The following is a 16,641-nucleotide window of genomic DNA, read 5'->3' on the forward strand; positions in this document are numbered from 1 at the left end:
CCCGTCTGGGCACACAAGATTACATGCACATGTAAAAAGCCAGGCTACCGTGCTGTGCTCTGTTGGGAAAAGGACAAGCGACCCCTCCATCATCCGCCTGCTTCTCTTTTGTATGGGCTGCCACTGCCAGATGGAGCCAGCCCTGCTGACAAGGCAGGCAGGCAAAAGGCCATATTGTGAGTCCCAACAGGCTTAAGTATAAATGATGCACCTGCTGCTCAGGTGTCCCTGCAAACTCCCAGATACAGACATTTAATCTTGTAGGAGACATTCAAGTTGCCTCTGGGCTAAGCAGGGACTTGTGTCTGTCTACATTTCCAAAGCAAAGCCTTAAAACTGCGGTTTCCCCCCCAAATCCTTTTATAGTGATAGTCCAAGCCATGGTATACCCTTGCCTTCAAAAGTGTGAATGTTTATGTGAAATCAGTAGGAATTGAACAAATAAATATGGCAGTTGTGTTCTTTAATCCCTTGTGCAGCCCTTGTGCCTGCATTCCCTCCTTGGATTCCCTGACAGTCACTGTGGTGTATTGTTGTAATGGCTGGCATTCACAAATGTGCAGTTACATATTAAATAATAATCACTCTGGACCATCCTCGATACTTTATTAACTTAAAACATTGTTCTAATAAATATGTAACAAGAAATGTAAGACACTCCATAAAATCTAAATAAGGACATTTACAAACTTGTCAACAAAGTAAAAACAGCTTTTTTTTTTTTTTTTTTAACTGAGGTACATGCAGAGTTGTTAAGGCAAATTAGGTAAATTATACTTTTATAGTAAGTCCTGCCCACCTCAGAAAGTTTCCCTTTAAAAATTAAAAAACCAAAACCAAATATACAGAGTAGCTATTTTCGTTATTAGAACAAGCCCAGAGTGTAGAAGCCAGTAATGGTTCTGGACAGAAAGTCTGTGCTTCCCTGGTGCTCCTACCCTCCTTAGGCAGGTTCACTTGTCGGATTGGTTTCTAGTTCTAAGGCATAATTCTGTGCTTTGGCTTTTCCACTGGTCTTTCACAAGCTTCCTTCTCCCTAGTGGATGTAGGAAGAAGTAACCCTTCTCGCTTCAAACACACCGGCAGTCGGGCCTTGCACAGAGAGAGATGGCTCAGGGAGGATGAAAAGGACCTCTCTGTAACTGTTGTTGCAGCTCCTGATTTGCACCAGAATAAGTGAGAGCAGGATCAGACCCAAGCTGGTACCTTTGGTTAAAAACCAGCAAGATGTCAAACTGCACAGTCCTGATCCTCCAGGTTTTCCTGACAGGAAGTCATCCAAGAGTGAACCCATTCAGCACTGAACTCAACCGGGGCAGGTGCTGATGGCTCTCTGTCATTACCCCATGTAAACACTGTTATACCCATATTCTCCTGCCAGCTGATTCAAGCTACTGAAAACTTGAAGGGGTTCATCATGGCCATGGGAGAAATATTTTCCAGCTTGCAGATATGTGATAGCTTATCCATCTTTGGAGTATTAGGCTTTATATCTAAAAGGCTTGTATTTCAGTGTTATTTCAGAAACAACGAGGGGAAGAGAAAGAGAGAAACCCCAGCCTTTACTTTTCCCCTTCACTGTCATTTAGGTTGAGCTGTGAACACATGGCTCTGTCCTCTTCTTTCCTCTTTGAGCTCCTGTTCAGAAAGGCAATGCCAGGGTCTGTGTTCAAGACAGGGCTCGGGTCCAGCAGGGAAGCCAAGGGAGTCTGTTCTCATAGTGTTGTAGCGCTTTCTGTATTGTAGTTTGGACTCATTTCAGGCCGTGCTGTGTTTCTCGGTGTCTCCGTAAATCCACCTTTCGTTGGAAGCCTTTGCCACACAGATCACAGCCAAAGGGCTTGAAGCCTGTGTGCTTCCGACTGTGGGTGATGAGGTTGGAGCTTTGACTAAAGGCTTTTCCACACACCTGGCACTTATGAGGCTTCTCCCCTGCAAGCAGAAGGTGGGAAAGAGAGAAGCTGTGAAAGAGGCAACATGCTGCTTTTGTGGGACCATAGCAAATATACACTGGTACTTAAAGCTTATCAAAGAGATTTTTGTGTGATTACCTAAGAAGTCATTTTTACAAAAAGACATATAGTTGGGAGCCCCAGACAGAGCATAAGCTGAGCCTCTACTGCAGCTGAGCAGGCCTGGACTTGGATGCACCTCCATGAGCCCAGCAAAGTCCTGAGAGTAGCCTGAAGCACAGAGCGCTCTCAGGACACCACACCTTGTGAGTGTATTTGTGTGCATGGGCTCTGTGAAATTTAGACTGGCTTTGTGTCCTAGAAATATGAGGAACTCCTGGAAAAGTGATGAATGCCTGACATTGATTACTATACCATCAGCATGAAGGCAGGTGGAATAGGTAGATAGAAGTTATTAAAACAAACCCAGTGATCTGGGGTCTGTCCCTGAGGGAGGTATGAGGGCCATTAAGTGAATCCTGAAGGGCAGGGTTCATCCAGACATCTGTTCTCTCTGTTCCCCTCACTGCAATGCTAGCAGTCAGTGCCCTGAAGTTCTCCTGCAGGCAAATAATGTAAATGGGAATAAATACAGCCTCTGGAACTTCTACAGAGGAGTAATGACAAAACTCTATGGGAGCAGGATCTAAGTATATTTTCCTACTGTTTATTATCAAATAACAAATAAAAGGGAACCCAACCACAATACCAAGCCGGATTTTCAGAGTGGCTTTGCACCTGCAGAGCCCACTGGCTTCAGCTGTGAACAACAAACTCTTTGGGTGTTTGAAGATCAGATTCTTAGAATCAAAAAAATAGTGCAAAATGTGCTGAAGGCTCATTTCACAAGTATATGGTGCATACGAAAGGAATCCCTCATTCCGTTAAAAGACCTGCTTTTGTATTAGCAATTTAAAAGCCCAGCACAGTTTTGGATCTGACAAGAAAATAATCTTACTGATTCAGAATTTGTCTGAAATTCTACTTACTCAAACATAATTTGAAAAAGTTACTAAGAAGATACTTCTTGTATTATTTCATAAATAGTTCATTTTCATCCGGTTACCTTCAGTGAAAAATCTTTATAAGTATCATTTATTATTCACTGCTTGTCACCTAGAAAAGTCACAGCCAAGCAGTGCTACATATAGTGCCATTTCTCTACATATTTTTTAGGCTTCACGCTTTATATCTGCTGGTGGCCATTATCAGGAAAAAGGATTTTGATCATGTTTGTCCAGTTCAACTGATATTTCATGTCTACAGGTTCTTCCATATCTTACACATTCATTTGCCTCTACTTCAAGTGAACGGTGTAGGTCTGAAAGGCAAGACATTATTTTAATGATTTCTGATAAACCTGCCTGCTCACTGAATGATACTTTTGAAACAATTTCCTTTGGTGATTCACCTGCACTTTATATTAGTTTCCATGTTTATTAGTAACAGTGAAACTTGAGAACTCTGCACCTCTCCTATTCTGTATCAAACCGTAGCCATTTCTCAGAAAGTCCAGGTGGAAGTGCAGACAATCTCTGAACAAATATTTAGACTAAGACCTAGGCCCTCCAGTTTAGTGTTTGATCTAGAGGAGGAGACTCCTGTTCCTATTGTAAATTGGTAGATCCTGAAAAAAGCGATGCTGTAATCAAATTCACCTGTCATTTTCCCGGAACCTCAGCTGTAAATCAAGGCCACACGAATATAATACTCTACAAATCATCTTACACAAAAGCCCTGTGAATAAACATTGGTGGATCCTATTAAGGGAACACTGATTGGATTGCGAGGATTTTTGTAGGTTATTTTGCAGCTGCTGTCCATTAAACCTCCTCCAGATCACCCTCCTTTGCCCAAGTACAGCTCAGATAACATGAACAGGACAGTGAGAGGCATAGGGAGATGTGTGTGCTGTCCCAGCTGAGGAGGAATGGACTGCTGCAGAGAAACCTCTGAGACATGCCCTCATGTTGGGGCTGACACTAACAGTTGCAGGGCTGACCTGTGTGAATGAAGGTGTGTTTCTTCATATCAGATTTCTGGTGGAACCGCTTCCCACAGTACTGGCACGGATAGGGTCGGGTGTCTGAGTGGATGAGCAGGTGGGTGGAGAGAGTAGAAGATCTCTTAAAACTCTTGCCACAAATCTTACAATCAAAGCTGCGTTCCTGCAGAGAGATGAGCCCAGACACACACATCACACCAGTGATCCCATCAGCACCAAACTGCCCTGCAGCACATGAGTGTTGCCCCTTCTGCATTAGCAAGAACTTGCACTTCTCCAGAGAGCTGGACTGGCTTACACTGATGATAACACTGGCTTGATAGCAGCACCACATGATAAAAAAGGTAATGCGTCCTCTCCTAGTGCTGTGCACTACTAAAATTTAATTGAACAGCTCTTCCTGCTGGCAGGAATGGCCAGGTGGGAGCAACCCCAATGGACTGGGCAGAGTCTGCCAACACACTTTATCAGAGGCATGAGACACAATCACTCTACTGGGAAGCCCAACAGCTGCAGCACTGTTCAGAGGCCACCTCTCCACTGTACAAGGAAAGTGGGTGCCAAGGGCTGCTTGGGTCTCTTGGGAAATCCCTCTGGTAGACTGAGTTCTGGCGTGGTAACAACTAACTACTTTTTTTAGTTCCATTAAAATTCAAGTGGAAGGTATGTAGAGCACCTGGGACAAACAGCTTTTCAGCTTACTACTTTAACATATGAAAGCAAATACATTAAGACCTTACTGTTTTTCACCTCTCCCTCATACACTCCTCTCCATCAGTTTCTTATACCACATATCATCTCTTCTTTACATCCCTCAACTTCCATTGCACCTTCCTCTTCCTTCTTTGCTTTCTTCTATGCTTTTACAGAATCACCTTCTTTATTTGGCTTTTAATGCATTCTCCCCAAAATGCTGTCCCCTCCATGGACACATTATGCAGTGCTGCTCTTTTCACCATTGTTTCATGGATAATATCTCCCTTCATTGTGTGTTCTGCTGGTTGCACACTCACAAAATCATAAAGAGAAAAAAAACATTACTGTAACTCTATCCTCCAAAAGTCAATCTGAAGAAGGAAGATTTGCTGGGTCAAGTGGGTGGGGAAGGGGAAATATGGCATGGTATCAGCAGGTGGAAAATGTTACAAGTCCTCCTACCAAAATTAACCACCATATTCTTTTGGTGTGTGACTCAGTGTGTTGAGACGGGTGAAGTCAGTGCCCTATACCTGAATGGTCGTTCAGATGTTCCCTGCACTGACAAAAATTACTACAAACAAGGGAAGACTCACTTCTTTGTGGGAGTGAGAAGAAAGAATGAGGAGTGCTGCATCAGAAGAAAGCACACTGAGTTGCTTTAGCTGTTAAAAAAATAGCCAACGTCTGCATTACAATTGCCAGCTCTGAGAGTGAACATTTATTATTTTCTGTTACTTCTTGAGTGCCAGAAGTGCCCATTGCTTAATACAGGCTATGCATGCAAGGTCTGAAGAATGGAAACAAAGCCTGTGTTCTTTAATTACCTGATAGCTCCTTTGCACACTAACTGGCCACCCTTTCCTCTGGTTGTCACCATATTCTTCACCTACAACTGCCCACCGCAGCTCTCCCACGTTCGCAGTATAGGTCCCTACCTCCTTGCCCTGTATTTGCCTTTGTGGCTTCCCCAGCCAGCAGAGTAGAGCAGCTGGCCCTGGCCCCCCGCCGTCCATCCTGGCAGCCTGCCCGCTCTCACCTGCGAGTGCACGGCCTTGTGCTGCTCCAGGCTGACTGCATGGCCGAAGGTCTTGCCACACATGTCACAGGCAAAGGGCCTCGTGCCACTGTGTGAGCGGCGCACATGTACCTCAAGGCCATGCGGTGTAGAGAAGACCTGAGGAAACAGAGTACACAGCGTCAAGGTTGCCAGGGAGAAAGGGCTGGGGGGAGTCATATCCAGTGTGGGAGAAAGGGATTCCTACCTTGCTGCACTTGACACACTTGTAAGAGCCAGTGCTGATGAGCAGTGGGCGGCACAAAAGGTCAGACTCCACTTTGATGCCACCTGGCCCCTTCTCCTGCTGCAGTCCAGGCTGCGTTTCAGCATAGAGTCCAGGAGCTGCTGCTGGCGGCCGCTCAAACAGCCCCGGGCCCGGGGAGCTGAAGTCACCATACAGTCCCAGGGAAGAGCTACACTCGGCACCATAGAGGGCGGGCTCCGAGCCTCGGTCGCAGAAGAGCCCCAGGGCTGAGGTTCGCTCCAGCGTCGGGCAGGGCCTGTAGCTTTGCACAAGGTGCCTGAGCTCGGAGCCACCCAGGCTGTTCCACATGTAGGGTTTGAAGGGCACCGAGAAAGGCGGTGCTTCATCTAGGGATGGACACACAGATCTCTCCGAGGCTGTGGAAACACAAGGGCATGGGAATTGGTGTGCTTCACAATCCACACTATAATGAGGCAGAACAGTCTCAGCACCTAGGCTTATGTCCAGAGCCTGACCCCTGTACTGCACTTGGAGACTGCCCTTTCATCTCAATGGGAGGACATTTTATATTGCATATTACGATCTGAGTGTGCACTACTGACTCCTTACCCAATGTCCCAGCCAAATTATTTAAAGCCAACACCAATTTTGTCTACCTCCATCTCTGGATACCTTGTGTGTACACACTGATCTGACTAGCAAGACTCTAAACAACTCAGTCTGCAACTTCCTATAGTTTTATCTGCACCTTCTTAGAAACATGTATCTACCATATCCCAAGATGGACATGAAAGCTGACAGTCCACAAGTTTAAGCTCTGATGGAGATCACACACACACACACACATATATGTGCAAATATAACATTAGAGAGGTGCCAGACAGAGCAAATGTGCTGAGATTTACCTGGTCAACAAAATTAAAAAACCTTGTGGCACAACGGAATGCCCAAATCTAGTCTCTCAACTTCATGCCACAACTGATCATAAGTATACTACAGCATAACTTAAATAAGTGACAGCTTCTGAGGTGCTTGCATATTATGCTTCACTTTTTCAGAAAAAAAATTACTTCTCATCTGAAAGAAAATCATGGTTGTTTCAGATTGCTCTGAGGTTCTCCATATAAAGAAACTGAATCTGCCCAAAACATAGTGCTTTGTAAAATCATTGGGATGGGCCACATCAAAACCTGAAGTCACAAACCCATTTTCCTAGCAGTCGTAATCAAAGCAAATTTCCACCAGGGCAAGCTCAAACGGCTTCAGCAGGCTCTAAGAGGCTTGCCTTCAGCTGTGGCATCTGACAATGCTGTGGGTACATGAATCGCACCTGGGGGCCCAGAGCAGAGACTGATACAATGGCCTTTGAGAGAAGTGTCTAAAAGCACAACTGCTCAAGGAGCCTCACATGGAGGAAAGCACAGCTGGGATGGAACATGAGGTACCAGACCCCAACAGTGTCTGCCAGAGATGCTGATTAATGCCCAAGGTGCACTGCTTTCACTCCTTATCATAACAAGCAGCAGCACTGGGAGAGTCAAATGCCTCCACCGGACAAGAGTTTTAGTGAGCCAAGGAAGAGATGAATCAATTTACTACGGAAATGCTGATGCCTTCATAGAGATATTGGCTTCCCTTATAACTTGGGCTTCCAGAGTAACCTCTTTTAACCAGAAACTCATCCACCCACAATGGATCTCTTACTTATTCATGTCAGCTCCCACGGCTTTTTCAGCCTTTGGTAAACCAAGATAAATGGGGGTGGACTAGGCAATGAAGGCACGATGTGGTAGGCTATCCATTTGGATAGGCAAGTGGTCACTGAGGGGCTACAGAAGGCAGTAGGAAATGAGGTTAAAATTGAGCTTTGAATGACTTGACTTTTTCCTATCTTTTACGTAATTTCAGATGTTAACAGTCTCAAATTCTTCCATTAAAATTAGCAATCTTCTGGTTGGAAATATATGCACACATACCAGCTGGGACATTTGAAGAGAGTGATGAAATCAAATTAGCTGACATGGTGTTCAGCATGATTTTTCCTGTTGTGCACTGACTGCAAAGTTGTGGTCAGCATCGCATCATCTATCTTGTGTCTTTGCAACCAGTCTCAGTGTTGCCATCTCTCACGATTTTATCACAAAATTCAAACCTATCTTAAAGTCCCAGCTCTTGAAATGGCATGATTTCATCAGGCCCTTAGCTTTGGTTTTATTTGTTCTTGTTATAACTTTATTTTTTCCTTTTAAAGACAACTTGTAGCTCAAACTGTAAGAAAAGCATGAAAACATAAACCCTCAATATTTCAACACTAGACCTGAATATCCATAAGGTATTACTTACAATCTTGATTTCTGAGCCAGCTCATTGAGTGAGAGGGAAGGCTGACCTGATTTTGAGCCCTTGGAATTGGCAATACAGTATACAGTGAACATTGCACCACAGATCAGTTTGCGTGCAATGTTCCTTCCATCACCTCACATGCTTTGGAACCCTCTCAAGCACAAATGCAGGGTATTTCCTCACAGTATATTTAAGCTATCCAAGCCCAGTGGCAAAGCAACCTCCAAACTCTGCTCTCCCACACTGCAGGGATTTCTGTATGTGCCTCTTCTTTACAGCATCTAGGGGGGAGCAGTGACACAGAGAAATATTCTCCCTCATTTTCCTAGAAATTCTGTGCAGCCGATAAAGAGACTACTTCTGGGAGAAAAAAAAAATAAATCAGTGCTTGTTTTTGAAGGCAAGACAAACTCAACCATAAATGGTTGGGAACAGATTGATATGCACAGCAAAGAAAGATTGGAGCATCCTCTTACACAAAACACCACATTTTCTGCACAATTGCATTATACAAAAGTCTTTCTCCTTCTGCAGCATCAACAGGCTCATCAGGAGCCACTAATACTGCTGCACTGAGCTCCCATGCACCTTCAGCACATGCACATGCCTGTGATTAGACACATGTAGAAAGTGAGGTTGAATAAAGTGATTTGCACTGCTGGAGTTAACAGGTATTATGTCTGTATGTTGTTTGACCGCCTACATCAGCAGCACAGCACTCAAAGAAGAAAGTAAAATAAATACAGCTTTCACTGCATATTGAAGTGCATCCTGCACCTATGCTCACTTCTATGGATACAGGAATGGTAGTACTACTCACCACACACGCCTTCAGCATGATTGAGAACCATTACTTCTCATCTGCTCTGCCTGGCAAAGCACAAAAATTGTGCCCCATCCAAACACAATTGTAGGAATACAGTTTCTCACCACTGCGTCTTGCAGAAGTGACCTAGACACAAATTCCAGCTTCACACTGAATCTAACAAAGTAGCTGGAAGGCAGAGGGGCTGGAGGAGGTGAGCTGTGGGAGGAAGCCCAACTATCTAATCCTGTTGCCACTGCCTTCATCATTAATATAACAGCCCCTCTCTCAATGCACTGAGATTAATTTAATAAAGCTCTTACATACTTGGAGTCCTATACCTTCCTGGACCTCCTGTGAATGGGATCAGACAGCCCCAGGATTGCCCACCCCACCCTGAAGAATCTTGATCTGGGGACATCATCCCCATTTTGTAGAGTTACCTTCCCTGGACAGCCTGATGGCTGGCCAGAAGCTGATGAACCCCACAGTGAGGGAAGAAATGAGAGGGAAGGAGGAAAAGGCAGAGCAGACCTGATAAAATACCTGCTCTAATTTACATCTATCTTTTTGACACCCCGTGAAAATGGTCTATTTTCTGTGCAGAAATTGTTGTTATTTTGGAAAGGAGGAGCAGGAAAAATTCATTAGAACAAAAATTACACACATTGCTACAGTCTGTGCAGAAATATTACCAGAAGAGTAATGCAGCAATGCTGCATTTGGTCTGGTGTGTCATTTGCTCAGACTGAAAGTGTCCTGTGGCTGATGCTGGACAGCATTTTGAATGTCCCCTTAACAGAGCTTAGGACTCTTGAAAGAGGATGAGGCTTTAAAAATGCAAATTCAAATCATTACAATTAGCCATTCATATGCATGGACAGTGTAAAGACGAAGTGGGAAAGGGTGGCAAACAACCGGGACTAAGTAATTTTTTTTCTGGCATCTGCCGTCAGTCGGTAAAGCTGACACAATTGTTCCTTCATCAAGACAAAAACTGTCCTTTTCCAGCTGTCTCTTTTTAATCGAGGCAATAAAAAGTGGTTTCATATATATATATATATATATATATATATATATATATATATATATATATATATATATATATACATATTTTTGTTCTAAAATGACACCATTGTATTTTTAAACGAGATAAGTATTTGTGCCAGGCTGGGGACAGCGTCTTCCACTGCTCCAGCCACATCAAAGGCAGGACAAGGGAGCTAGAGACAGGCGCTGCAGCCATAAGTGTGAGTTTCCTGGATTTGGGGTGTTTAAATCTGACCATCATTGGGTTTTTTCCCCTCTGGTTTTTACAAATATGTTTTTAGAAAAGAAAAATAGACATTAAAAAAAACAAACCAAACAAAAATACAAAGAAACAAAAACAAACAAACAAACAAACAAACAAAAAACCCCCAACCGAATAGCAAAAGAAAGGGTGTTAGGAAAATGTCTAGCAGGTTGTACAGAACAGAAAATCAGCTCTGTTTACTGCAGGTATATAAATCGCCTGTACTGTCTAAAAAGACTGAAAAATTCCGTGTAGGCATGACCCTGTAGGAGAATGCTAGGACCTTTTCAACATAATCTGGCTTGCCTCTAACAATTAATCACAAATCAAAAAATAACTCCCCATGTCATGACAACTTTCCTGCTGTAGCCTCTCACCTGCTGCTCCCTCAGCAGCACAATATGGGCTGGAAAAGCAACCTGAAAGAGGGAACCCGAAAACGAGTGGAAGGAACAGATTCTGGCAAATATAGGGGAAAAGTAATAATTTTAAAAAGGGACTGGCAAATCTGTCCCTTATACTCGTTTGTGTTGGTGGCGCGTAGCCATGAGATGCATGTTCCACTGCCCCACGGCGCGGGCGCGGGCACGGACATGCAGCCGGACCCTTGCTGAGCGCTGCTCGCCCCGGTCCTACCTGGCGAGACGGAGGGCGAGGGAGGTCTCCAGAAATCCTCGAACTCGGACACTCTGTCACAGACACTGCCCTCGCAGCTGGGCGCTGACTCGGAGGTGCCATCGGCAGCCTCGGTAAGGTGGGATTCCGGGGAAAAGCGCCCCCGGGAAGGCTCCGCATCGGGCAGGGCGGTGCGGCACAGCTCCGTGTCCTCAGGGATCTTGCAGGGGTCTGCAGGGCAAAGGAGAAGAGGGAGCTCCCTCTCTCAGTGTGGGTCCGTGGTGGGAGCCAGCCACCTCCCGCGCGGCCCGCTCCCACCAAGGTTTGATGCCCAACTCTCTCCTAGCCCGCATCAGGACCTCCGGCGTCCCGCAGGGGCTGCCGAGCGACCGCCCGGTGCCGCGAGCACCGAGGTGAAGTCGGGCAGGTGGGCAGTGTCCGAGTGAGGATGCGACAGAAGGACTCGTACCTGCACAGATCTGGGCTAGCACCGTCTCCAGCCGCAGGCTGTAGTCCTCGTCAGCTGAGCGAGGCTGGTGGTAGCTGTGCGCTTTCTTGCTCTTCACTAGGAAGGACCTCGGCATGGTGGGGTGCTGTCACGGCCGGCGCGGCCGCACTCCCTCTCTAAGCGCCGGGCACGGCGGCGGCGACGGCGAGCGTCACCCCCGAATCTCCTGCGGGGCGGCGGCTGGGAGGCGACCGGCGGGGAGGCGACCTGCGGAAAGGCGCCGCGCCCGCCGGTGAGGGCCGGGGGCGCCGGCCAGGAGGGGCCGCTCGCCAGGGGCGGCGTGCCAGGTGGCAGCGCGCAGGTGGCTCCGGCCGCCGCCCCCGGCCCCGCTCGCCTCGCCCCCTCTTCCAGGAGTGCAGATAACTCAGCCTCCAACCGCCCCCAGCCAACGCCTTTTACCCCCCCTCCCTCCCACCGTGGCCTTGGGGCCGCCCCGGACGCGCTCCGACAGCCGCTGCCGGATTGCGGGGAGCGGGCAATAACAGCAGCTGGGCACCGTTCTTCGGACGAAAGGGGGCTGAGTGAGCTAGGGGGTGCGGTCGGTGTTATCCCGTCCCTCCAAGTGGGCACACCGCGCCGCCGTGTTCTCCCCTGCGCCGGCAGCCACGGCAGAAGCGGCGCCAAGAAATCTCCTCTCCGAAACAGCGTATCGTGTCCCACCAGCCTGGACGGGCTGGCCGGCGCGCGGTTGTCACCGGCATGGGAGAGGGAGTCGTTGCAAACCCGACAGCCTAAACCTGGCGCCTGAGAGGCTGTTGCTGTCGGAGGGACTGATTCATCCATCCCGCGCGAACCACGATAACACGAAAACGAACAAAACGGAATCTCTCCTCCAGCCCGCAGCTGTCGGTGCCGCGCCACCTTGCAGCTGCGAGCACCGAAAGCCGGGGCGGGGAAAGGAGACAAGGTGGGAAATCTCCTGCGGGAGTCGGGGGGGACCGGGTTAAACAAAACTACCCCGAGCCGACTCCTCGGTGGAAGGCCGGAGAGGTTCATTCCAACCCATCCAGCTCCGGGCCGCCTCTGCCGTTACACTTGACTTTGCGAGTTCAGTCCACGTTCGTTGGGGGGGTTGGGGGACTTCAGAGGGTTGCAAACGGGGAAGAGAGGGAAGAGCCCCGGCCCACCAGCTGGGGCCCAGGAACTGCCCCGGAGGTGGCAGCACTGGCTGCGCCACAAAGCTCCGGTCCGTCCAGGGGCAGGGGCAGGGCTGCTCAGCGCGGCCGGGGAGGCGCCGCCCCCCGGGTGGGAGCGTTGCTGCCCGGACCCACCTGTGCCTGCGTTCATCCTTGAGCAGGGGCTGGCAGCCAGCGGGCCCGCACGGAGAGGGCAGAGAAATCAAAGCGGCCCGATAACGCGTTACCCACCCGCGCCCCGACAGCAACGGCTACAGGAGCCGCTGGGGGCTCCGGGCGCCGGCGCCTCTCCTGCCGCGTGTTTCCCTCCAAAAGTCACGCCGCGGAGGCGCCGCCGGCTTCCCAAGGCCGGAGCTGGCCAGGCAGGTGCCGGGCCCGTGGGAAGGCGAGTCACTCAGCCCACCTGGCCGCCGTTCGCCCCGGCCCCCGCTGGCCGCACCCTCCCGGCGGCCGCCGCTGCGGGGGCGCGGGGCTGGCGCCGGGCCGCGTGGCTGAGGCAGGGCCGGAGCGGCGCGGGGTCCCAGCCGAGAGGAGAGGGGTCGCTGCCGCCCCAGCCCGCCCGCCGGCAGCTGCCCACGCGAGGCGAGAGAAGCGAGAACGCTTACCCATTTGGAGGGCCGAAGAAAGCTGGGCTGCGGACGGGGTATGCGCGGCAGCCTGCTAATTTGTGTGACTTTAAATTTAGCCTCCCTTTAAGGAGCAATGGTGCTTGAGTTGGCTTTTTTTTTTTTTAACTTTTCTGTCTCTCTCAACTCCTTCAGAGCTCGGCCCCCTAAACCACAAATTCCACTTCCTGAGCGTTAGTTAGGAGCTTCTGCAAAAAAAAAAAAAAAAAAAAAAAAAAAAAAGTTACAAAAAGCGCCAAAGCCTCACAAATCAGTAGTGTTCCCCGCCTCTGTTTCTCTCTCAGTTTTCCTTAAATGAAAACGTCTTACCGTATTCCACCCCACAGAGCTCGCTGAAGTGGCATCGAAGTGTCATTCTGGAATCGGGCGTTTCGTTTCTCTCGGGGTTCTGCTCTAGAAATTACACACATCTATCTGAACTATTCTTGGATCCCCTTCGACTTCCGCAACGAGAACAAGTCACAGATTCAAAACACAGATTGATTCGGGCGGGCAGAGGGCAGGGGCTGGGGCAGCCGGCGCTCGCCCTGCCCGCTCCGCGCCGCATCCCCTGCCCTTGGCCCGGCAGCGGGGGAACGCACCTCCCGCCGCCATCGGGCCGTGCATGGCGTTGTTATCGGGGCTAAGGCCGGGCCCTGGGCGACGGAGACCTCTCCTAGGCTTGAAATAACTTGTTGTGGAAAACTCTTCTGGGATAAATACGCCCAACGGCGCTGAAAATACCTTAAGACCCAAGCCTAGAGGTTTGCTCATTTCCCTTCGGATTTAGGTAATGGTTAAATATGGAAGGGGTAGGCGAGAGGTGTCGTCCCCCCGTCCCGTCCCCCCGTCCCCCCCCCCGGCTACTGTTGCTTGACAGCGGTTCAAACACTGAGGCGAAAGCGGAGCGGAGCCAGGCAAAGTGGGGAGAGATTGCCCTCCCTCCCTCCTCGTCTGCGTGCCGGCGCTCAGGTGCTAACTCGGGGAGGATCCGTGGGGCACCGGCGACGAGAACGGTAACGGGATTGGCATCAGGCAGCATCCTGCACCAGTGGAGACCACTGCGTTACACAGCGGGGAAGCCTGCTCCCTTCTGCAAAAAGAAAAGGGTTCGCCTTGCTTTAGGCACACACACGACCTCAAAATACAATTTTCCAGGTCTGATCTTGGATTCCTAATACAGCCAGGAAGTCAGGCTTAGGTCTTCGCTATCTTTCTGAGGCGGTTCTGGGCTTCGGTCTTAGACATCTCAGGCCATCAGCAACTTCCTTTCGGTGACTGTAGGGTCGACTAAAGTGCGACACTACAGTGAGCGAATCGAGGTTTAACACCATTTCCCGTTCAGAAACGACAGAAGCAAAAATTCAGCCTCCCTCACGCTCAGGAGTATGCTGCCTTTGAGACCAGATTTTTTTTTCACCACCAGTCCCGAAGCATTTACAGAAAAAATAGCCACTTGATGCTTGTGAGCCCCTACGGTTCATAGGACTAGCCTGACTTCCCAAAATCTAACTAAGCAAGCGAACGCCACCTCTAGTAAAACTGTCCAACAACGGTGTGATGCTTTTCTGTGACACAAAAGGAAGCTGAAGAACACGACTGATACCTTCATTTTTGCCGGAAAGTTCCTGGTGCTGGGCACAGCAGTTTTACTTACGGCATCTGTGTACTGCGGTCGCCTTGCTGCCATCAACCTTAGGTTGATTACTCCGCAGATCATTCACGCCTTCAGCTTCAATAATCAATGCTGGAATCTGTAGAAATAACCAGATTAGAGCAACTCGGTATAATTTCGTGTATGTGTCTTCGTTGACTCACTGTTACTTTTTGCAAAACAGTCTTTCTCGTTTGCCTCTGAAATGGGATGATAAATTCGTGCCCTTTCGTTTACCTTGCCACACATCTCTCTGTGTACTGAAAGCACCAGAACACATTAAATTACTAGTAACGCTCATAAGCAATTGTGACCTGGTTACAAGAAAATGCACATTCGTTTTTATATATGTAAATTTAAAATGTGTACAGGTGCTGCTGTGGGCTGTAAGGCGTGGTGATCTCCGTTCGGAGGGTGCTTGCAGCCTTCCAAGAAGAGGGATGGGCTGCCGGGCGCCGAGTGGCTCCGCTCGGGGCTGTCCTGCGGGAGGCACCCTGCTGAGCCCCTTGTGCTCAACCCACCTGCGGACGGCCCTTTCTCACCTACTGCTTCCTAATCAGGTTAAACCCCTTCAGCAGAAATAAATAAATAAATCAAACGACGGAACAAAGCAAATGCTAAATCCAGCATATAATCTCTCATGTGAGCGTGGGTGCTGCACGGGCACAGGGAACGCGCCTCCGGCTCCTGGGGTGTCAGCTTTCTCAAACGATTAGAGGAGAAATGGTACGAAAGTGGCTGTATTTCGTGTTTTGCAAAATTAGTTGGTGCTGAAGCACATCCTCTGCCTTCCCGGATCTCGGCCGGACGGGCGATTTGTCTCACGCCGCCAGTGAGGACGGGGGAAGCGGGGCGCGGGCGCTGCCCACCGAGCGGTGCCGAGGATGACTCGAGGACACTTGCGAAGTGTTGTCCTTAGCTCTGTCACCGGAAGGTGCGCGAGCAGTAGCCTTGGCCGGGAAGTGGCGGGCTGCGGCTCATGGCACGGGCCGGCGTTGCGGGGCGGCGGGGGCTCGCACACCCGCTCTGCCCGCGGGGCCGGCGTGGCGGGGGCCGGCGTTGCGGGGCCGGCGTTGCGGGGCCGGCGTGGCGGGGCGCCTCGTGCGCGCGGGCTGCTGCGTCATGTGCCCGCGGGCGGCGGCGCGAGGCCGGCGAGGCGAGCGGCCCTGAGGGAGCCCTCAGCAGCCTCCCGCCGCCATCGTGCCAGGGCTCTTCCCACCCTGAGGGGAGCTGCTATCTGCGCTGTCGGCGCGCCCAGCAGAAGCGATGGGGTTCAGCTTTTATTGGTTTACGGTGCGACCTGTGTCCCGCAGCTCAGGAACCATTGAGATGGTCTCGCGTGTGCGGCGTCGAGCTGTGTGACAATGCCAGGTTCTGCAGTCCAGCGTGGAAAAGCCATACGCCAAGCCCAGAGTTGGCACAGCGATGTAATTCGTGGGAAATGTAAGGCTGGGTTTTAACGAAGTTATTCTAATGCTTCTCTCAAAGGGAGTGTGATATACAAAGTTAAACATAAAAACTTGCAAAGACGCATTTGAATGCAATGGCACGTGATTGTTACACCGTAGACAGAGGGAAATAAATAAATAAAAGGAGGGGTTTAAAGTAGGGTGGGATTATGTTATAGTCGTGTTTAAGATTGAAGAGCTGCTCAGTGTAATTCTCTGCACGGTTTACAGTAGCTGCCTGGTGTCAGCGTTGGAGCTAAAACAACATCAGATTAGGCACCAAAGGTGACAAGGTGGAGGTGAGATCTTTGCGTT

At 49.5% G+C, this 16,641-nt stretch overlaps 2 protein-coding genes across 3 annotated transcripts; one reads left to right on the top strand and one right to left on the bottom strand.

Moving 5' to 3' along the window:
* Positions 1-585: 585 nt before the first annotated feature.
* Positions 586-13,674, bottom strand: GFI1 (growth factor independent 1 transcriptional repressor). Of its 2 annotated transcripts, XM_038144937.1 has the most exons (8): positions 13,555-13,674; positions 13,225-13,433; positions 11,445-11,690; positions 10,997-11,206; positions 5,919-6,334; positions 5,693-5,830; positions 3,955-4,120; positions 586-1,932 (listed from the first exon to the last, which is right to left on the bottom strand). In XM_038144937.1, exons 3-8 carry the CDS (start codon positions 11,557-11,559, stop codon positions 1,754-1,756), a joined length of 1,224 nt encoding a protein of 407 aa, XP_038000865.1. In that variant the 5' UTR covers positions 11,560-11,690; positions 13,225-13,433; positions 13,555-13,674; the 3' UTR covers positions 586-1,753. The 2 variants fall into 2 exon arrangements, with proteins under 2 accessions (XP_038000865.1, XP_038000866.1); XM_038144938.1 differs by lacking the exons at positions 13,225-13,433; positions 13,555-13,674 and adding an exon at positions 12,755-12,864.
* Positions 11,558-15,477, top strand: LOC119703979 (translation initiation factor IF-2-like). The gene is made up of 4 exons (XM_038144534.1): positions 11,558-11,715; positions 12,320-12,669; positions 12,781-13,262; positions 13,572-15,477. The coding sequence occupies exons 1-4, from the start codon at positions 11,558-11,560 to the stop codon at positions 13,869-13,871; spliced, it is 1,290 nt and encodes a 429-aa protein (XP_038000462.1). The 3' UTR covers positions 13,872-15,477.
* Positions 15,478-16,641: the final 1,164 nt, after the last annotated feature.

The sequence above is a fragment of the Motacilla alba genome, chromosome 8 (assembly GCF_015832195.1).
Source record: "Motacilla alba alba isolate MOTALB_02 chromosome 8, Motacilla_alba_V1.0_pri, whole genome shotgun sequence".
NCBI lineage: Eukaryota > Metazoa > Chordata > Aves > Passeriformes > Motacillidae > Motacilla > Motacilla alba.